We start from the raw sequence: 22,915 nt of genomic DNA on the forward strand, positions 1-22,915 counted from the left end.
AGATTATCTACTTTGAACTTGATTATATGGCAGTGTAGACTCATATAATCCAGTTCAAAGAAGAGAATGTGGATTATCTACTTTGATAATTTGGATTATATGGCAGTATAGAAGGGGCCTTAATGTTGCCTATAACATCACCCATATTCTGGAAAAAAACAGGCAGGAAATATGGTACAATAACTAAATATGAATTCCTAAGTGGCGTTCTTCCAGATCAAGGTCACACTCTACCTTAGCTTCCAGCATGGCAACATTAGCAGCTGGTGAAGACTCAGTGGTTGAAGTTGAAGGGAATATGTGAAAGCTGGCATCTCGTGGTGATCGTACAATCTCATTCTGACGGTATAGTCGATGGTGGCGTAGCCTTGACACCCAAGCATCAAAAGAATCCTGGGATTTCACCTGGTAAAAGAAGGAATGGGAGTAGAAGCTGAGTCATGGAATATTGCTCCCATTTGGTTAACGTGATTCTGGTAAGTGTGAAAAATAACACTGACCAACACACATTTTGGTACGTCAAATGTTAGACCTGTTTCTGGGTATATTTGACCTGCTGATTCAAAATATGGCACCAGTTTTCTTCTATCAGCTCTAGTTTTTAAGATACAGAACATATGCCATCCCCAACTCAACATCTCCTTGCCCATAGAAAACCATGAGAACCATATCCAAGAAACTAGAGCGGATGTGTTATAGCCAATGGAAGTTTCTGAATCAGTCTCCCAAATAACTCCAGGAACAGGTCTAAAAACTGAGTACCCTTCCACACAGCTCTATATTTCAGAATATCAAGGCAAAAATCCCACATTATCTGAGACTGGACTCAGATAACCCAGTTCAAAGCAGATATTGTGGGATTTTCTGCCTTGATATTCTGGGATATAGGGCTGTGTGGAAGGGCCCCACGACACCAAGCAAATGCTGCTAGAACACCATACAACACTACACCGAGGTTTGGTTTTTAATTGGTTTGGCTGTGCAATTAGTCACAAAACTCACTTTCAAGTGGTAGATGTGCTCTTCGGTGTCAAGATCTATCCTACGAGCTTTCTTTTTAATTGACATAACTGATAAACCAACATCTATGCTTCCATGGACCTTCCCTTTCTGAGTCTGAAAGAGCAAAGGAAAAGGTTATCAACAACATTAGAAAAAAAAGATTAACTGGTATGCTATTCAATAGTCACTACATGGAAAATCAGATTTGATTTGTTTTGTAACTTTTGGGAATCACATATACAGACACTGAAAGAAGTAGTTATAGTTTGAAAGGATCTTGAGGGGTCTCTCCAGCTGCCTGTTTTAATAAGTGTCATTAATGTCATTTGACCTCACTTTAGCTATCATGGCTCAATACTAGGAAATCCTGGGATTTGTGGTTTAGTGACATAGACAGCTAAGTCATGGCAGTTAAAGAGGAATCAAACTGCATTAATTCTACAAGGTAGATACACTTAAGAAGTGTTGCAAGAAATACTCAGCCTAAGTATTTATTCTTCCTGGTGTCTAAGAGAAATACGTACATCATTCCCTGTGTTGCTGAAGCTCAAGAATTTGAGAAAACTTGGGGGGGGGGACACATCAAAGAACTGTGGAAAGAAATATAAAGCATGTTTTATTACAGTGGTTTTTGGCCTTAAACTCCCAGAAATCCTAACAGCTTGCAAACTGGCTGGGATCTCTGGGAGTTGTAGGCCAAAAACATCTGGGAACCCCAGGTTGAGAACTACTGTTTTATTATAACAGACATCAAGAAGCTGCTGATGTATTGTTTTCTCTTTCAGAAAACCTGATCGTATACAGCGGAAATGGAGTGGGTAGAGCTTTGCAAAAACATTATAAAAGAAGACAAATATTTAATTTCTGATGCATTTCCAAAGAGTGTTCAAGAAAAAAAAATGTGTGAGGTGTAGAAGATGTAAGCAAATTCTAGATGATGGTGGTCATTTAGTTCTGGTTCCTGAAATTAGCCAAAATATGGGTAATTTTTGTGGTTTTTAAGCATTTGGGGTAGTGGACATCAAAGAAAGTGATTGTTTTTATGTTCCTTTCATATTTTCCATCTATTTTTCTTTCACCTGAATCCAGGGGGATTTTGTGAACTCAAGAATAGGCCCTCAGGGTAGTATGTTACCAACTCTTGATTTAAAGTGAATGTAAAAGGCGTTTCCCAACTTTAAAAATAGCTTTACTTACATCAATCGGTGACTTTGAGTACTTCAACATTCCATTATCCAGGACAAAAAAGCGCTGCAAGGAAAAATGTTGACGTGACTAAATAAAACGAGGAATAAGCAAAGCAATATAACAGATGGAACAAATACATATTCCCTGTCGTTTTCTAATAACCAACATTGGGAGAGAAAAATTAATAAACACTTTACTTCCATTTGTGACAGCAGCAATTAATTACAGTGTTAACACTTACTATTTATAAAAGACCTTGCCAGTATTCAAAGCACTTCTCACAAGCATTATCTCAATTAATCTAACCAGGTAATCCACTATTATGATGACACTGTAAACAAGAATTGGAACTAAAAGGCAGTCGTCATGTGAATTTATGCCTGTGAAATTCAGATGAGAGATTTCCAGCATCTATTCAGATATTGTCCCTCATCACTTTTTGGAAAAATGGAAATCTCCATAAACTTTTGGAGATTTTATGATATTTGGAAAGGCATGACCTTATTAGAAGTCATAACTTTTTGGGAAATGATCTCATAACCTTTTGAGAAAATGGCATTCATGCAAGGCACTTAGGTTTCTCGGCTGTTAAACTGATATACCTAGGTATGTGTTTGAACTGTTAGGGACAAAGATATGCCAATGCACAAAACACACACACACACATATAGTATTTATTTATTTAAAGCATTTATATTCCACCCTTCTCACCCTGGAAGGCACTCAGGGGAGAACACCAAATATATACGGCAAACATGCAATGCCGGAACATAAAATGGATTATAAATATACATAAATGCTAAAATCAGTTATCTCCACTATAAATCAATTGGGTTGTTGTAGGGTTTTTTTTTTGTTTTTTTTTTTGGCTATATGGCCATGGTTTAGAGGCAGTCACTCCTGACGTTTCGCCTGCATCTATGGCAAGCATCTTCAGAGGTAGTGAGGTCTGTTGGAACTAGGCAAAAGGGTTTATATATCTGTGGAATGACCAGGGTGGAACAAAGGGCTCTTGTCTGCTAGAGCTAGGTGTGAATGTTTCAACTGACCTTGATTAGCATACAATGGCCTGACTGTGCCTGGGGCATACTTTTGTTGAGCGGTAATTAGATGTCCCTGCCTGCTTCCTCTCTGTTGTCGTGCTGTTGCAATAATCAATTGTTTAAAACCATCTCTGTATATTGCAGTGTTTTAGAAGCGATTGTATAAAAGTGGAATAATAAATCAATTTTCCATAAACAACCATAACTCTTCCTTTTGTTTGAAGCAATGATCACTCAGCTGCTTTATGGACATTTTACCTTGTGCCAGCCTTTTAAAGGCCATTTCCGTTTCTTCAGCATGAATCCTTCATGTTTGTCTGGCTTCTGAACATTAGTCTGACCAATTTTCAGACCTTCTATAATTTCCCAGTTGTCTGGCTCCTGAAAGAAGAGAGAGTAGAGAAAACCAGAAAATAAACACATTCATAATGGCTCATGACTAATGAGTCATATTTTTCAACTGTGAAGGTGGGAACCCAATAAGAGCGACTAGTCTTGCAAAAACCTCTTATAGTGCTGATGTAACTGGGATGTTGGGTGGGGAGAGGTTGACTACCCACAAAAGACACGAAAACTAGCCTCCTGACAGCTGTCTCTCCTCCTCCTCTCTCCCCCTGGAACCTGGAAGCAGGGGCGCCTTGGTGTCTTCGTTTTTAAGCCTGTTCCTGGAGTCATTTGGGGTGCTGATTCAGAAAATTGCATTGGATAGACCACGCCAGTTCTAGATTATTAAATATGATTTTCCGTGGGCAAGCAGGTGGCGACTACTGGATGGCATATGTTCTGCATCAGAAACTAAGGCTGATGTGGTCTATCCAATGAAATTTTCTGAATCAGCACCCCAAATAACCAAACTGAATCTAAAGTTCACCAAAAATTGATTTGTAACCCTTTTGGTACTGATGTTGGAGAGTGGTCCCTAGTAAAAAAAAAAAAAAAAAAGGTTGGGAACCAATGGCCCCATAGCAGCCAAAAGTCACACAGAGCTCATTCCTAATGCAGGTCAAGCCCCCCTTAATCTTAACTTAAACAATGTAAATGGTACAAAAAAATCAGACAGTTAAAATATATTAACAATTTAAGAAGTTAAAAGGGGTTAAAACAGTAGAAGCAGCCCATGGGAATGGCACGGTATGTTGTTTGGCAACCACATCAAACTGTGCCTAACCAGTGCTCCACTAAAAAGGCTTCTCATTACTCTATTTTTATGAGCTGAAACTTTTTTAAGCAAAATGTTCCTCAAAACCATGCATATAGCTACTTGAGTCAAAACGAACTACCAACAAAATTTAAAAAATTAAAGTTCATTCATATAAAACTGTAATTAGTAAGACATGCCCTCTGATGTAATAAAGCCACAGGGCATATCCACCTTCCTCTGGATGAAAGACATGAGGAAAAGCTTGAATAAGTCCTCTTGTCAAACAATGGTATGTAATCCACTTTGGCTAAGGTGGCATCTTAATTCCAGGACCAATCTGGGGGCCCTTCCACACAGGCCTATATCCCAGAATATCATGGCAGAAAATTCCACAATATCTGCTTTGAACTGGGTTATCTCTGTCCACACTGCAATATATTCTAGTTCAGAGCAGATATTGTGGGGTGTTTTGCCTTGATATTCTGGGAGATAGGGCTGTGTGGAAGGGCCCTGGAACACCAAGGTAAATTCTATGCAACACTTCATCATTGTCCACACAAGCCTGCCAGTTGAGACCAAAACAAAACATATCCTCCCTGGAAGTAGCCATATATTGTCTGGATTGAGATTGAAATGCCTTTTTTGCCAGTGCCAATGACATCACAGAAAAGTATTTCCTGCCCATCTCTCAAACCCTTACTGCTCTACCAGAGTGAACTTGGAGCACAGCACATATCTGAAAAAAAGCTGCACATTTTTTTGCTTTATTTGTATCTTAAGAGTTGAACGAAACAAAATATTTTCCGGTTTAGAATGCTGTTTATCTTGTCTGTTTTTCAAATGAGTTTTCCTTCCCATGACTCGACTACTAGTCATCTAATTAAGTGTGGGCTGTTGAATGAGTATCTTAATAGCTTCTGCTTCAAAAGGACATCTGCGCGTACGTAGTTCGCAAATAAATGCAGAGCGCAGTCAACTTCCCACCTCAAATCACCCAGAGGCGGGTAGGATGAAACCTCTTTTCACATCATTTGGCATTGTCAAAACCAAAACTTAGGTACTTTTAAAAATAATTCCTCATGTAAACCTAAAATTGTTGCCACTAAATTACATTGTGTTACTTATTCCTTTCTTGTTACTTATTGGTTGCTTTTCTTTTAAAAAACAAACAAACTTGAATTTACAAGGAAATAGCATTGGACATAAAAAAAAAATTCCTTCAAAATGCCTCCTAAAAAGTAACCAGAACATATTGCTCATTGCACCAAAAGACAATCCATTTCATATTAATTGCCTTTGCACTGTACGCATGCTAACTTCAGCCCTGTATCAAAAAAAGCACATACAAACTTTACATACGGTATTTAAAACTAAGCAGTAAGCCAATACATTTTGTTTTACATGCAAATATTTGGTTTTTCTACCCCATCCCTAACCTCTCAGGCTTTACTTACTTTAGATATGGTGACTGGTTCATTTTCTAGCAACTGCTTGCCCATTACCAGATCTGCACTTCCTGAAGAAATATTTCGCTCTAATATATGGCCACTCTAAAACAAACAGAAATAAGGAGAATAAATGTTCTACCACACATGAAACAAAGAGAAAGGGCTGGCAACACCTACAGAAATTTATCAGGTTTACAGAAATAATATCACCACCACATTGCCAAAATCAATGTTCTTGCCTTAGCCTCTTATGTGAGAATTTTATCAAAACATGGAAATCCTAATATATTTCATAATAAAACTGTGAAGTCTAATTATAATTAATTTTGTGAACATGTGCCTTGTGAGATTAGATGCTTTGTGTATCTTCTGATGGTAATATAAGCTACAGTCCACTCAAAGAGATAAGCAAGGATGTAGTATTCAGTTCAAGCTTGCTGCACATTTTCTTAGAGGCTTATTTTATTTATCGTGTCATCAGCAACCAACCTTCTTAGAGGCTGAAAAAGCTGCATTTTGGACTACAAATTCCCTGTTTACTGGGGAGTCTGAAAAATTATAGTTCAAAAGTAACTTTTCCAAACTTCATCTTTTCTTCTAATTATGCTCAATGCCTTTTCTTCAGGCTCTTGCAGTGGCTTTCTAACCATTATGTAACTTTCTCTTGAAAGGATAATAGGTGTTGTCATATGTTATAATCATTTGTCATATTCAGATATGAGCTCTCTCATATAACCCTAGTTAAGTATTAACCCTCACATAACTAGCAGTTTTGTAAAGAGACACCTGTTGGTTTTAATATCATGGTGGGGAGCATACATTGAACGGAGGCTGTTCTATGCACACAAGCTCCCTGCTCCCAAGGACCCTTCCTTTCTGCAAATGGTCTCCAACCAGAGACGAGCAAAGGATAGCCAATCACACAACAAACTCTAACTCCCAAGACTTCTCACTAGTGGCTATCCCTGGCTAAGAGTGATGGAGGCTGCCCAAAAGTCATACTTTGCCTAATACATATAATAACAGGTAAGGCCAATGGGGATGCAATGACAGGGTGAGGGAACAATTCAGCAATGATGGCGAGGGAACAATTCAGCTCTACTACTCAAGTGATTATTCATTATTTGAAAGAGAATGTACTAATGAGATGCAGATCTATTAGATAGTAGGCCCATTTACTATGCGAGGGATCCAATCCAAGATGCTTTACATAATATGATTTCCGTGTATCTATGAAGAATGAAGTCTTCAGTGAAGCACCATCACATCACTCTGGATGTTAATGATGCCTACAACTTCATCCCACATAATCTTCTCTTAGACTTCTCTCCATTTTAACACACTGGCAAAACAGAGTCCGACAGAGGCCATCCTACAATACACGGCCACCTTTGGTGGCTGCCCATGGGAATTTGTGTTGCCAGAATGTTAAAATGGAGAGAAGACTCCGTTTTCAAGAGTCAAGTGCCACCCGACTCCTGACTCAATAAAATGAGGGGAAAGCATGGGAAAGGACGCATGATTGCCGGCTGGCCCAAAAGATGGGAAAAGATTGTAGGGAGTGAATTAAGTTGGTTGCCTCTGCCCCCCCCCCCCCCAAACACACTTTCCAATTGTCAATGTGATAATGTCCCTAGTGTTCTCTCCAGTCATTCAGGATGATTCACCCTCCAGTTGAACCTTCAAAGGAAAGTGATAATACAATTATACTTGGAAGCCTTGAAAAAACACTTCTCTAAGCATCGCTGAGTCCTCCATAGTGATTCTATGGTATTCAGCGTTCTTTGAGTATGAATTAAATCACATTCAGCAAGTTCTCATAATAAACAAGCCTCCTCTACTGTCTTTGAATTTCATCAAGCAGAAAATGTCATGTATCCCTCCATCTTTCCATTAAGTGTTAAAATTTGACATGTTACATTTCTGTTTCTTACTGATATTTCCGAAATTGCGATTCACTAAATTGTACTACTTATGTCTTAAATATGTCTGTCCTCTCTTAAACATGATTTAGACAGATACTTCAACCAAGGAACAGACATTTTCAAAGGTTTTCCTAATTCCTCAAGCATTTTCAACTGCAGAATACTTCGTACTATTGAAATGTCAAGAACATGGGAGTGCTTACTTGAACTCTTTGACCTTTTAAACCTCTTAATATTTGAGCATAAATGCCAGTTTGATATGAGACAGGTGGGTCCCCTTCATGGAAAGCATCCTTAGAAAATAAAATGTTGCGAAAATACATTCTTAACGGTTTTTAGTTCTTACAATTATGTCTGAAGAACAATGATTTCATAATACAGAAGAACAGCAACTTTTTTGCCTACTAACCAATTTCTAAAGTAGATAATGAGAGTTTCTAATTACAGGACAACTGTTTAGACAGATTTAACCATCATCAAAAGAATAAATCACCAAAATTTGTTTGTACCTCCTTCTCTCATGCACACATACCAAGAGAGGTTTTAAATAGGTCTTATACCTGTTTAAGGTGAACAGAGTGAACACGCAGAGAGTTTTTTGGAAGGTCTCATGGGCAGCTTGTACTGCAAAGGGAATGTGCATGCAATCCTTTGTGGAGTTGGTACTGGCTGAATATAGGCTCTACTGCTATGATCTTATATTTGATCTCAGATTCTCTGTTTTATGACAGCGTAAAGACGGCTCTAATTACAATTTCCAGTTTGCTTCCTAGTTTACTTTCTCAGGCTGGAAAACTAAAAAAACAAGTCATTGCATAAAACAAGGAAAATATCTGTTCCAATGGCAACTGAGACTCCAATTTTCAAGATGATGAATCTAATTCAGAAATGTAATGCAGGCAAGAAGTTATGGACATCCATTCCAATGTTGTGGCTCTTCCATTCCTCCACCTAGAACCACCAAAGCATGGGTGACTGTTACAGCTGTATCTGCCTAAATCAGTGGTTCTTAACCTGTGGACCGTGGGCCACCAGTGGGCCGCTAAGATGAAAATCTCATCCGCGAGCCTTTTTCCTCTTTATTTTATTTTATTTCCACTCCTTTCATGCCACCTGCTACTCTTTCCCTGTCGCTGACCATGGCATATGTTCTGTATCAGAAATTAGAGTTGATATGGTCTATCCAATGCCATTTTCTGAATCAGCACCCCAAACCAAATCTAAAGTTGACCAAAAACTGATTCGTAATCCTTTTGGTACTAATGTTGGAGAGGAGTGTCTAGTCAAAATGGTCCATAGTCAGGTGATCCCTGGTCAAAGTGGTCCCTGGTCAATTGTTCCTTGGTCAAAAAAAAACTTTGGGAACCACTGGCCTAAATTAAGCAGGTAAAACTCTCTGTTTTCCGTAATCCTTCCTGCCATTATGAATGGAGAACCAATGACAGGAAGCCTTTTATTCTGCAAGGAAAATTAGGAGTATTTCTCCTTTTCTACCAGAAACAGAATAATCCTGGTGAGAAGCTACGCTTTAAACGTTCTGTCTCCTTTTGTGGTACGTTCATGAACCAATAAACATGTAGCTCTCCTCCTTGTTTATGATTGTAGAAAGGCATGAATGCTTTGTTTCCATGTCATCATCAACTGCTCAACAACTGTATAAGAAATAACTAACATGCCCAACTTATATATTTACAACAGCTATGTATATATAATTTTGCAGCCCAGATTTTGTTTAATTTAACATTTCTTCCTCCACGAAACAGGTGATCCAAACAAATTTATAAGACTAATATTTTTGGTTAGATTGACATTTAATCATGTTCAAAGGAGAAATCAACAAAGTAACTTGGTCACAAAATGTTATTTTTTCACCTACCTGCCTACTGTCCCTCTGGGAAGATGACGAAGAAGAGGCACTTTTATGAGACGGTGTAGAGGTTTTGTGAGCAGGAGATATACCTTTCTCCTCTGAACTCATCTTTGCAGCTAAATTTTTGTGATTTCCTTTCACAAATAAGACCACATGAATCTCCTTTCAGTCTTCCATATCAACGGGGAGCCAAATAATCTTCATTTTTCCAATTCACAGTGTGTCCTTTACATTAAAGGGGTTGACGATTCAAAAGGCAGCCAACCAGACCTTGAAAGAGAAATGCAAAGAGGAGAAAAGTGCATTTATGCTTAGCAAGTAAGCGTGATATATTCCATAACACATTCCTCAGTAAATATATTTGATAATGCAGAAATGTTGGAATGGAGAATCCCTCCCTTTTGTTATATCTGAACTCACCTACACAATTGTTTCAATTTCTTAGGATTTTCCAATCAAATAAATGAAAAGCACATCAACTCAGTAAGCTTGAAGGAAATGGTTTGCATACAAATAAAGGTGCGAACCAATCAAGAAATATCAGGTGTCAAGACTGAGGGAGGTCCAGGAGAAAATAATAAAATATTTTGCCAATACAATTCGTCTGGAAAAAAAGAGATGATGATTCTTTTTCAGAGGAAATTCCTGATCTGCAAATTTTCCGACCAGTAGATTCTTCAGTGGCAAAATGCAATTCCTCCTTACAAGATACTGATTACTTTCTCTTGCTTGGCTTCCCAAGTGACAAGTTACTTTGAAACTACAATTGTTTTTTTTTATAAAACCAGTTCTCTTTATTGCCTGCCCATTGCACCACAGCTTTATTTGTTTAAAAATGCATGCATAGGTGGCTAGCATCACTTAAAGAATAGCTAAGAACCCCAGTAGCTATGGCAACCATAACATCTTCATCTTTTCTACATATGAATGTCATTGATATGAATGTGATTATTCTGTATAAGCAAGAAATGAACATCTGCCATATGATTCCAGTGCATATGCATGATGTGGACTAAGTCCATTATGTTTAGAGATGGAACAAGAGAGGATAGAACAAGATTGCTGGATCTAGAAAGTTTCTTTCCTGAGCTTGGCTCTGCAGTATATCTTTATATATTGGATCCTGGACAGAGTTTTAAATAAAAATTGTTCCAAAAAGGTTTCTCATTGGGCAATTAGCATTTGACAACTGGAATAAAATGCATGTATCTATGCCGGGAAGGAGGGTGGGGGTTCTGAGCATTCCTTGTCTAAGAAAACCCTTCAAAATCTATGGAGTCACCATCAGTCAGTGGTTCTCAACTTTCCTAATGCTATAACCCAGGCCCGTAGCCAGGATTTTGATTCGGGGAGGGGGGGGGGGCTGAGTTTGATGGGGGGGGGCTGAGTCTGAGTGAAAGAGGGTCTACCTTAGCAAACCTTTTGTACTGTTACCCCAATACCCCCATGCATATGGGATATATTGAGCATGGTGATCAGATCATGATATGAATAAACATAACAGTTTTAATAATGCACCAGTAAGGCCTTTTCGCAGACCACCATGAGAATTTCGGGGGGGGGGCTGAAGCCCCCAAAGCCCCCCCCCCAGCTACATGCCTGCTGTAACCCTTTAATACAGTTCCTCACGCTGTGGTGACCCCCAACCATAAAATTATTTTCGTTGCTACTTCATAACTGTAATTTTTCTACTATTTTTCTACTATTATGAATTGTAATGTAAAAATCTGATATGCAGAATGTATGTTCATTGTTACTTCTCTTTCTTCCTGAGATTCAGCCCTGGAAGGGCCACTTGACCCCTCACTAAGCCCTGCCCTCCCCCAGCCCCCCTTCCTAGGCCCCTCTCCCTCACCTTCTCCCTTCTCACCTCCTCCTCCCTTTTCCCTCTTGGCTCCAAAGGAAACATCACCTATGTCACTCCCCTCTCTTCCTCCTAAAATCACAGAGGGGATGGAGGGGGAGGGGCTGAGTGACATCACCACCTTCCTCTGCAGAAGAAAAAGAGGCCTTTGGGAAGTGAAGAGGGTGGGAAAAAGTTAGTGGTATCTCAGTTCCTAAGACCATCGGAAATATGTGTTCTCCTATGGTCTGAGGCAACCCCTGTGAAAGGGTCATTCGACCCCCAAAAGAGTCGTGACCCACAGGTTGAGAACCGCTGCCATAAGTCCACATGCAGCTTGAAGGTGCACAGCTCTACCTAGGGTTTCCAGTCATGTAGAAAGCTTTCAAGAACAGAAGAGATCCTCTTTAAACAGCCACTCTTCACATCAGGAGAGCCACTACGGAGGCTAGCCCACTGTCCTCCATACATTTACTTGCACCACTTTAAAAATATGAAGTGAGGCTTGCAGCTACATAAAATTGGGAGAGACAATTGTTACAGAAAAATCCAATCACACATATAGCTTACTCAATACCTTGAGGAAAGCATCAATTTTTCCCATGAGAAATGGAGCAAGAGCAATAGGCTTGAAAGCTGCCAGTAATGAGAAAACATTACTGGATGACAACAGGAGGGCTGTTACCTAATTATAATCAGTGTGTGCCCTCTGATAATTAAATTAAAGAGAGCTTTCCTTAGGGGACTTGGGGTACATAGATATGTTTTGGAACTGATATATTACCAACCTAGTCAGATAACCCACTAGGTAGGTACTATTACGAATGCTAACAAGAGCTCATTCTTCATTGAGTCCCCAAGTCATTCCTCATCCAACGGACCTTGTTTGGATGTTTATAGGTTTATATCCAGTAAGTATTGACCATACACAGAGTCATGCTAAAAGACCTAGAAATTCCAAGAAAAGTGTTCTCTATAGCAAAAAGACAATTAATTTACTTTCACAGTGGTCCTACACCCATAAATCCACTGAATATGGTGCGTTGAATGTAATGTTCTGAATCATTAGATGATTGAGACAAACCAGAAACAGATGTTTTTAATTAATTGCTCCCAATAACTAGTAAGTGCCATTCTTTCCTTTCCTTTCCAATTGCAGAATCCCTCCTCAGCCCTCTTCAGGATATTAGTCATCATAATAAAATGCCACAATCATCAAACATTTTTGGGGATGGGGTTCAATAAGTAAGATGACGGTTGATTTTATGTTCCAAATTTCCAATGAAATGCCACCTTTTCACTGCATTTTTAATATTGTTATAATGTAAGAGTATGATGTTAATTGGGTTAGAAACACTGGAATGTTTTTGTTTTGATGTCACAGAGCTATTTTTTTGCACACTGGAGCAACTCACATAAGCTAAATTTACTCCACATAAAGAGTTTTTAAAGCCACATACTTTAATTAACTATAAACACATTAGTAAAGAAAATACAAGGTAATATTTGATGTTCTCTGCATTTAAATAGGGTGTCCAAAAAAAGATAAAGTATCTTAGGAAAACCAAGGACAGTGTGAAAATCAAACATCCAATCAAATCATTCTGAGAAAAGAAATTTGCAAATACTATTATGAAAATCTTTGGTAAAATGGGTGTTTCCATTGCAATTTAATTGAAGAAAATAATATAATCCCTGAGAAAAAAGAGTAACATTTTGGTTGTTAGCGGTAACAATATTTATTGGGTTGTGTTTATTCGTGTCCATTAATTAGCCTTCCAAAAATGTACTAAAATATCAATTCCTCCCACATATATTCTGTAATAATACAATGGATTCTCTATTTTGCTTTCCCCAAATATAAATATCATATGGTAGGGTCAAGCTAGCTTAAAATTTCTAAAGCTGTGCACTACATTCATCAATGGTGACCTCAAATGGATGGAGGTCACCCCCCAGATAATCAGATTCCGATGACAAGAGGTCAAAATGACATCTGGCTCTTCTGTCTGCTGCTTGCCTACATGAGTGAGCATGCATCTCTACCCTGTCAGAACATCTGAAGCATTTATGGTAATCAGGAGAGTCCCACTGAATTCAAATTGCTAGGTTAAATGGTAATTTAGAAAAGGGGCTCCTTTTCATTCTTTAATGCCTAACTTCATGTCTGACGAGGACCGTAGCATTAATTTGTGCCACATAAATAACTCAGATTCTTGTGGCTATTGCTTTCTGTTTTCCTGATTGAGCAAAGCAGCATATCTTTAAAAAAATGCATACTTACAAACCTAGTTTATGGCAGCATTGCACTGAGAAGCATGTGTAAATGAGAGTACACATGGACACTTGCGTCCTTGCCTCAAACCATTTCAAGGTCACCACAAAGCAACAGAGGCTTCTCAAGATTGGTCTTAGTAGTGAGTGGCTTGTGCTGGTTTGAGTGGAAAAGCAAAAATCCCAGTGATGATGAATAATATGCCCATCATCTAGAGCTGGCAAGAGCATTTTATTTTAAGGAAATTACTCTTATTTTAAGAACGCTGCAATTCAAAAGAACTCGACAGAATGCATGTGCTCAGCTTCAAAATATCCTCTCCTTTTTAAAACCTAAGTAGTAAAAAAACAACTGCCATCATTTAGTAGCCCTTGCTCGCTGATAATACAATAGGAATGACACAACCTTCCTTCAGCAAATTAAGAAAGAGGAGGAAAGCTAATTATAAGTACGGTATCGTTATTATTCTAACAGTAATGAAACGGACTACTACATTGGGAACATAGGTCATAACTGCTTTTTGGGTTTTCTCGTAATTCAAATTACTTATCTGTTTCAATTGAGGGCCTTTTTGGAAATCAGGGTTTTCTTCAAACTCACAGGCAGGAAATACCAACTAAACAACTGAGATCAGAAACTTTATCCTCTGAACAGAAAGGAAGAGCCACAATTCAGCTTGAATACGTTCTCTCTATCTTTCAAGGTTTAATCCCCACATCATCTGCTCTTTGGGATCAGCCTTGAGAAAAAGGTAGACTCAAAGTTTACTGCTAGTAACTGTAATGGCCATGAACTACAGGCTCTTTCGATTGCATAATGAGTGGGACTGATAATTTCAAGTTCTTTGTATTTCGTGGCTAATAAAGCATTGTATTACTCATAAACCTGTCACTGTCATTCAGGCTGTCATGGAGGGCTTGTGTAGGAGGGGAGAATCTTTCCAAACATTTGTTTCTCTGTAAATTTAAATTTCTTATTATTTTCCTAAAACAAATTGTGCCCCTGTGCCCCTGGGTGTATGTTTTATTAGGCTTGTGCAATCCGAGTAAACTGTGATCCGTTTTTGATGGGGGTCCAGATCCCTTTTTTGGGAGCCTCTCAATTTCAGGAGGGCAGAAATCCATTTTTTTTCTCCAGGAAACCAAAAGATTTATTTTCTATCCAGCCCATTAAGGGGGGGGGGGGCTTCACAGGCACCCCCTACCTGTCCTTTTAGGCATCATTTGTCCTTAAATCCTTCATTAAGATCTGGATTGAAAGTATCAGAGTTAAGATACCACTCTTTCTGTGATCCTTTTCCTTCTGTCTGTACAGGAGTCAGAGTTTAATGCTTAGTTAAAGTTGTCTCTAGAGGAGACAGGTGCTGCAGGCACACACAGTGCTCTTTCTCTGCAGCACACAGCTTTCCAAGGGATTTTAAGTGGACTTCCCTACTTCCCAAGAAAGGAAGAACAATCAACCTGGAGCTATCCTACCCCGGGCTTCCTTTAAAAAGCCTCTCTTGATTTACAGGCCCTGGAGTGGAACCTTTTCCCTCTTGCGCTGCCTCCCTCCTTCACTCCACTTGTAACCAAAACCAGTTTTTGACAGCCACTGTTCTCTTACAGCCAAAAAAAAAAAAAAAAAACATGGAGGCTGAGCCATTGCCGTTACAGCCAACCGAACAAGCCGGACCAGCTGGATTAGCCAAAGGGAACTGGCCAAATCAAAACCGCGCAAAAGCCTATGTTTTATTTAAGCAGTCATTACCCCCATTAGAAGCGGGGCAATCCAAATACATTATAACTGCTCTCAGTATACTGTGTAGCCCAGTAAAAATATCCTTGCTGAGTGTCTCCTTGCACTCATTCCAGTGTTACATTTCAGAACAGCGCAAAAGATCGCAATTACACCAATCCTTGTATTCTATGCTGAAGGAGCAAAAGAGTGCAGCTCTCCTCCATTTTGATTATACAATTGCATACTAACAGACATTATGTTGACTTCTGTATTGATGCCCCAGATGAGTTGCTCAGAATCGGCCTCCCTCCCATCTCAGTTACAAACCTTTATGGGTTTTGCCAGAATCAGACCACAGCAAACAGCAAGCTCAATCATTACCAGGCACACAATGAAATTGTATTTACCAAATCCTTGTAAATATTTCTCATACACTGAGATTTGAGTTCAGTAATGTTTTTTTCCAAATATACCATAGCTATTGAAGAGTAAACAGAGTCTTCGTATAAGAAGCAAACAGCAGATATTAAAAAATGAGCAAAGGGTGAAAACAATCTCTTCTACAGCAACCTCTAAAACTTCTCAAATTTGCAATTATTATTGCTGTTCTTGCTGTTGTTATAAAATTGAACTCAAATCTCAGTGTAAGATACTGAACTCAAATCTCAGTGTAAGATTGTATGAGAAATATTTACAAGGATTTGGTAAATATAATTTCCTTGTGTGCCTGGTAATGATTGAGCTTGCTGTTTGCTGTGGTCTGATTCTGGCAAAAAAAGAAAGTGTTTGTCCTTTAACTGAGAGATCATTTCAATGCTCCAAAGATTTTCTTTCTGAGCATTATATAGATGGGGAGGGATCTAGAGTCTGTCAAGAGTTTGACAGAGTTTTTGGAGCCCCTGGTGGTGCAATGGGTTAAACCCTTGTGCCGGCAGGACTAAAAACCAACAGGTCAGAGGTTCGAATTCAGGGAGAGCACAGATGAGCTCCCTCTGTCAGCTCCAGCTCCCCATGTGGGGACATGAGAGAAGCCTCCCACAAGGATTGTAAAACATCAGTCATCTGGGCGTCCCCTGGGCAACATCCTTGCAGATGGCCAATTCTCTCACACTAGAAGCGACTTGCAGTTTCTCATGTCTCTCCTCATATGGGGAAAAAACCAGAGTTGTTTAAATGATTTCCTTCAAGACCAAGCACTCCCAAATCTCATCCAGCCTAGGTTGCTTTGTACCTTGGCTGGATTTCCTGCTGAATAGCTTGTACTGGTGTCCTTGACCTGTGACCTGTACAAAACCGCTTCTGCTCTGCAGATTCCTATTTAATAACTAGCCATTATGCAGCCTGGCTTCCTTTAAAAGCTTAGTAGACAGATATATGCAGGCATCACTCTACTGAATGACATTCATCTTACTCATAGGCAGTCTTTTCATAGCTCTTAATGAAACAGAATGTCCCCAGAAGGGGCTACTCTCTATTGTTTCTGGAAATTTAAATCTTACCATTAATTCAGACTAAAAGGGAACACTTCCTCACTCCTCTGCATAGAGGTCAAAAAGCAATTAATTTGTACAACAAGCTAAAATGTAAGATTTGCAAATATTGATCCATAAAGAAAAACAAAATTCTTCATGTCAGAATGAAATACATCTTTAAAACATCTTCCAATATCCCTTTGTTGCATTTAAGTTTGATTACACAGCTTTGGAGCCTTATCAGCAGATACAGATCAAACATCCCTTATCCAAAATACTTAAGTGTCAATGCATTCTGTATTTCAGACCATGGAATACTTAAATATACATAATGAGATATCATGGAGATGGGACCCATGCCTAAACACAAAAAATCATTTATGTTTCATCTTATACATATAGACTAAAGGTAGTTTTACATACAATATTTTCATAATTTTGTAAATGGAACAAAGTTTTTGTGCACAGTGTTTCAATAACAAAGCAACCATTTAGTATCTCAGCCACCCATATGAACAATTTTGGTTTTTGGAGTATTTTGGGTTTTGGAGTTCTTGATAAGGGATACTCTGCCTGTAATATTTTACTTCATAAACTACATAACCAAGTGCTAAAACACTATGCATTCGTCTTCAAACATTTTTTCTCAGAATTCCTTTAAGAGCCATCACATACAGCTGTCAAATTTGAACTTTAAAAAAATCTGAAGTGAAATAACGACATTTAATATTTTCCATTTTAAACGCTAATGTGAATTTCACCTCACAAGAGAATATTGTTTTTTTGAGCTGCAACTCAAAGGCTTTGCTCGCATTTTTTTTTAAAAGGATCTAAATTGCCTTTGGATATTGCTTTTATTTTGCCTTCAGTACTGGAAGTGAATGGATGAATAATTCAACAACAGCCCACATCCTATGTTAGTCTACACGTGACATGTTCGCTTAAACAAGACAGAAAATGTGGGTAAAAAGGGACCTAAGAGCTACTTTAAAAGGTGGGGAAAGATTGACTTACCACGGAAAAGCACACTCGGAGACTGCTAGCATAACAACCAAGAAAGGAGGGAGACGCGTTTACACAGGAGAATAATGCTCAATCTACTTTAAAACAGGTAGGAGCAGTTTTCCTGTTTTCTGATGGTTTTATGGCATACCTTGCTGAGTGAGCCAGTATTTAAAACACTGCGACTAGGATAAGAAAGACCCTACGTTTCCAGACAGGAACCCAATACCTAGACTCTACCAAGAAGAGAGTGAGGCACACATACAAAACATCCTAGGTCAAATGACAATGAAGATGAAAGATTCTGTTATTAGATCTGATTCACATTCATAGGTATAGAGGGTAGTGTTCCATGGAGCTGGAGAGATTTGCTGTTAATAAATTATCCTGTTATTTAAAACCTTTTAAACAACTACAAAAAAACCCCACGTGGTGTCCTCAAAGTCCACTGCTAGAAAGGGTCAACTAATTCCAATTGTTCTAATGATAAAGGTCACATTTTTGATGAATAGCTCTATGAATGTGGCAATCAATATATCATATATCAGACACAGGAATCATGTGGCCTCAATGCTGGCCAAGCTTCCAGGAGATTCTGGGAGCTGCAGACCAAGAACACCTGAAAGGACTCATGATTCCCACCATGCCAAATGTTTACACATTATATTATTATTGTGTGTCATAAGCATCGCATAAATAAGTATAAAACTGATAAAATAAAGGAAGCACAAGCGGCTAAACAATTTTAGACTAAAAACAGGCAACAGCACCACATTGTCTGTAGCTTTAACAATTCTTCCTCTGTGCATGAGGCAGGGCATAGTGGACAAGCATACAGATGCGGAGTTGTTTGTTCCGCTCCACAATCGCACAAGGTGGAGGATTCTTCTACGTCAGGGGTCCTCAAACTTTTTAAACAGAGGGCCAGGTCACAGTCCCTCAAACTGTTGGAGGGCTGGATTATAATTTTTTTTAAAATGAATTAATTCCTATGCACACTGCACATATCTTATTTGTAGTGCAAAAACACTTTAAAACAATAATTAAAAACAAAAATTAAAATGAAAAACAATTTTAATAAATATAAACTTATTAGTATTTCAATGAGAAGTGTGGACCTGCTTTTGGGGGATGAGATAGGATTGTTGTTGTGTATTTTCAAGTAATTTCAGATTTAGGTTGACCCTGAGCGAGGGCCAGGTAAATTACCTTGGAGGGTCGTATCTGGCCTCCGGGCCTTACTTTGAGGACCTCTGTTCTAGGTAGTGCCATTTAGCCAGGATGTCTTTTGATCTGCCAACACCACATCTGAGTCTTTTCAGGAACTTCCAAGTTGCCCATTCTTGGTTTGCCCCTGGAGGCAGACCCTCATGGGAGGCCATCCAATTGGGATTGCCTGGTTTAGCTGCCCAGAGGGATACACTTGCTGTTACTGGGGGAACATTAAGAGGAGTGGTGGTTCTCATGAAACTTTTCCGTGATTTGAGTCTACTGGGAGGAGGTTGATAGCCATGCAGTGGGTGGTTTTCACAGTATTCAACCTTATTTCTCTCACCGTTAGCAGCAACTTCCATGAGATTTTCCCCATGAGATGGATGCTGATGTTGCTTTCAAATGAGAGTGGTATCCTACAGTTTTCTATTCTAAATGGTGTCACAAGGAAGTGTCCAAACAGAGTTGACCCAAGACAATGTTGTTGCCCAAGACAAAGATGCATCACTACCCCATTCAAACTATATAGGTTGGCTCAACCACAAGAGCTCAACCAAGTGAGACAAAGTCTACCACCACATCTAAGCGGGGGGGGGGGGGGGGGTTAATTAGGAATGCAAGCCAAACTGCATGTCACAGACAATCTTTACTGCCATTTACTAACTTTCAGCACCTCCAATTTCACAAAGTATGGAATAGGAACCTCAGATTTTTATTTATTTTTTGGTATGCTTTAAATGTTGAAAAGACTTCTCTACACCCTCCAGGTCAAGAAAAGATGTGCTTTTATATTTTCTGCAATTTCAAGCAGTTAGACACACCCTGAAATGGCAAAATTGCCCCCAACAGAAGGGGAGGAAATTCTCTTGGGTCTGGCTGTATGCGCGCACACGCACGCGTGTGTGTGTGTGTGTGTGTGGAATCTGGTCATGCAACACTTACCCACTGCTCTGCCTACTGGTAGAGTCTGAATTCTGTTTTCCCAATTTTACTATCTCTCCTCTTTTGAAAGAAAATAAAATATTTGAATTGGGGAGGGTAGAACAGTTGCTAAATACCTTTTGACTGGGAGTGCATGGACCTATCCATCTGGAAAGGCTCTGAGTGATTTGCACTTGCAGAGCTCCACAGAGTCCATTCTGCTTTGCTGCCTATGAACTGCAAGCTACTGAGATGAGACGGCTAGTGTTTACTACTTCTGTTTGCTCAGAAACAGATGAGCAAATGGCAATGTGTTAAAAACCACCCAATGTTGCCCTGTGGGGCAAGGTGTCCAACATAAGAGGAAAGACATTCCCAGTATTTTCAACATAAGAATGAAAGAGATAGTCGATTCAAGACATTGCTGACAATTTAACTGGAAGCAACATCATGGGGAAAAAAGCAAAGTCTACAAACTTCAAAATTTGCAGATAACACTGGGACAAATTTGATTTCCTTGATTTTGTCAGCAGGTAAGTCACCAACGTGGGATATGAGAGAAGCCTCTCACAGGATGGTAACACATCCGGGCATCCCCTGGGCAATGTCTCTGCAAGCAGACAATTCACTCACACCAGAAGCGAGTTGCAGTTTCTCAAGTCACTTCTGACACAATTTTAAAAAACCTGAACATGCCTGGAATAAGCTTTCTCTCTGTGCTCATATTGCCGTAGGTTGTTGTTGTTCATTCGTTCAGTCGCTTCCGACTCTTCGTGACCTCATGGACCATCCCATGCCCAGAGCGCCCTGTCAGCCGTCATCTCCCCCAGCTCCTTCAGAGTCAATCCAGTCACTTCAAGCATACCATCCACCCATCTTGCCCTTGGTCGGCCCCTCTTCCTTTTTCCTTCCATTTTCCCCAGCATCATTGTCTTCTCTAAGCTTTCCTTTCTTCTCATGATGTGGCCAAAGTACTTCCATTTTTGCCTCTACTATCCTTCCCTCCAATGAGCAGTCGGCCTTTATTTCCTGAAGTATGGATTAGTTGGATCTTCTGGCGGTCCAAGGCCCTCTCAGTTCAAAAGCATCTATCTTCCTTCGCTCAGCCTTCCCTATGATCCAACTCTAACATCCGTAGGTGACTATGGGGAATATCATTGCTTTAACTATGCGAATCTTGGTTGCCAGTGTGATGTCTTTACCCTTCACTATTTTATCGAGATTGGACATTGCTTTTCTCCCAAGAAGTAAGCATCTTCTGATTTCCTGGCTACAGTCTGCGTCTGCAGTAATCTTTGCACCTAGAAATGCCATAGCTAGGTACACCTAAAAAAGTGAAAGATCAGGCAACTGGAAAGAAATCCGAGCTCCATGAATGATAATAGACACTGGAACGAAAGCTTGTTTGTTTTTTTAATTAAAACACTGAAGAGAAGGGTCATGGATCCTAAGCAAGGAAAATTGAAGGTAGATTAAATGGACAGTATTTGTCCTGTGCATAGGCAGAGAAGGGACTGGTTCAAAAGATTGGTCAGTAAACCATCTAGACCCTGGGTCCTCAAACTTTTTCAGATGAGGACCAGTTCACAGTCCCTTAGACTGTTGTGGGGATGGGCTATAGCTTGAAAAAACATGAACGGATTCCTTTGTACACTGCACATATCTTATCTGTAGTGCAAAATAATGAAAGAAAAAATACAATATTTAAGATGGATAACAATTTGAACCAACATAAACTTACCAGTATTTAAATGGCAAGTGTGGGCCTACTTTTGCTAATTAGGATTATTGTTGTCGTTTCAGATTTAGGGCCATCAAGTCTAAAGTTAAGGGCATGGACTGGGTAAATGATCTTTGAGGGCCGCATGCAGCCCACAGATCTTAATTTGGCAACTCTTGGTCCATCAGTGGTTCCCAATCTTTGGTCCTCCAGGTGTTTTGGACTTCAACTCCCACAATTTCTAACAGCTGGTAAACTGGCTGCAATTTCTAGGTGTTGAAGCCCAAAACACTTGGAGGACCAAAGGTTGGCAAACACTGATTTAAATGGTCCACTTGTGTGTGCTTGAAGAATGACAGCTCCTAATACTCCTGTTACATGTGAATTTTATCTAGGGTTATTGCTTCCACCAGAAACAATATACATGAGCAGATCAAGGAGTCTGTAAAATCAAGCTGGATTTTTTCACCTTTTCTTACCATCCCTCCCTCTATATTCTGGATCATAATGCAGCAAACTAGTAATATAAGAGGACTAGCAGTTTTCATGGCATGCTTCATTGTGTCTCTCCTACATATTGATTTTTTCAAATATGACGTTTAGATCAATAACATAGACTCCCAATCTCTGCCTCTCTAACTTTTCAATTTAAAAGCAGTAAGTGTTAAGCATATATTTTTTTATTGCAACCAGAAAAAGCACTATTGTCAACACCATTTTCTGAAACGTTGGTTTTAAGAAAGGGGCGAATGTTTTCTTCTGAAGGTATATTAACAGAATGTGAAAAGAGCAAGCTGTATGTTCAACTTCCTGCACAAGGTTTCTCTTCAATTTGTGAGAAAGAGAAATGACAAGAGATTCGCCCTAGGAGAGCATAGAGGCATTTGCTGTCATGAAACGTACAGTTAGGAAACACAGCGAATACCACAGACAGGAAGGTACAGTTCACTCTGCTATGGATAAAAGGCCCAGGGCTTGGAGGTCCTGATGCACAGCCAGGGATATCTCATTTCTCCCAGCTCTCGCTGATATATACACACACCGAAAAGTTGCCCTGAATATATACAGTGTATGATAACCAGAAATCTTGTCAGCAGCCTACAGCAATAACACTGCTGTAGCCCTTTTTATTAT

General features: G+C 39.4%; 1 protein-coding gene across 8 annotated transcripts in view; it reads right to left on the reverse strand.

Annotated features, from left to right (window-relative positions):
• Positions 1-22,915, reverse strand: part of OSBPL6 (oxysterol binding protein like 6) — a 117,258-nt gene that overhangs the window by 45,645 nt on the left and 48,698 nt on the right. For all 8 annotated transcript variants that reach the window (XM_067471294.1, XM_067471289.1, XM_060779741.2 and 5 more), the window contains exons 3-8: positions 9,624-9,887; positions 5,829-5,924; positions 3,492-3,614; positions 2,200-2,253; positions 1,003-1,116; positions 235-405 (exon numbers count right to left, since the gene is read on the reverse strand). In XM_067471294.1, the coding sequence (XP_067327395.1) occupies positions 235-405; positions 1,003-1,116; positions 2,200-2,253; positions 3,492-3,614; positions 5,829-5,924; positions 9,624-9,725 (660 nt within the window). In that variant the 5' untranslated portion in view covers positions 9,726-9,887. The remainder of the gene's footprint in view (positions 1-234; positions 406-1,002; positions 1,117-2,199; positions 2,254-3,491; positions 3,615-5,828; positions 5,925-9,623; positions 9,888-22,915) is intronic.

The sequence above is a fragment of the Anolis sagrei genome, chromosome 1 (genome assembly GCF_037176765.1).
Source record: "Anolis sagrei isolate rAnoSag1 chromosome 1, rAnoSag1.mat, whole genome shotgun sequence".
Lineage (NCBI taxonomy): Eukaryota > Metazoa > Chordata > Lepidosauria > Squamata > Dactyloidae > Anolis > Anolis sagrei.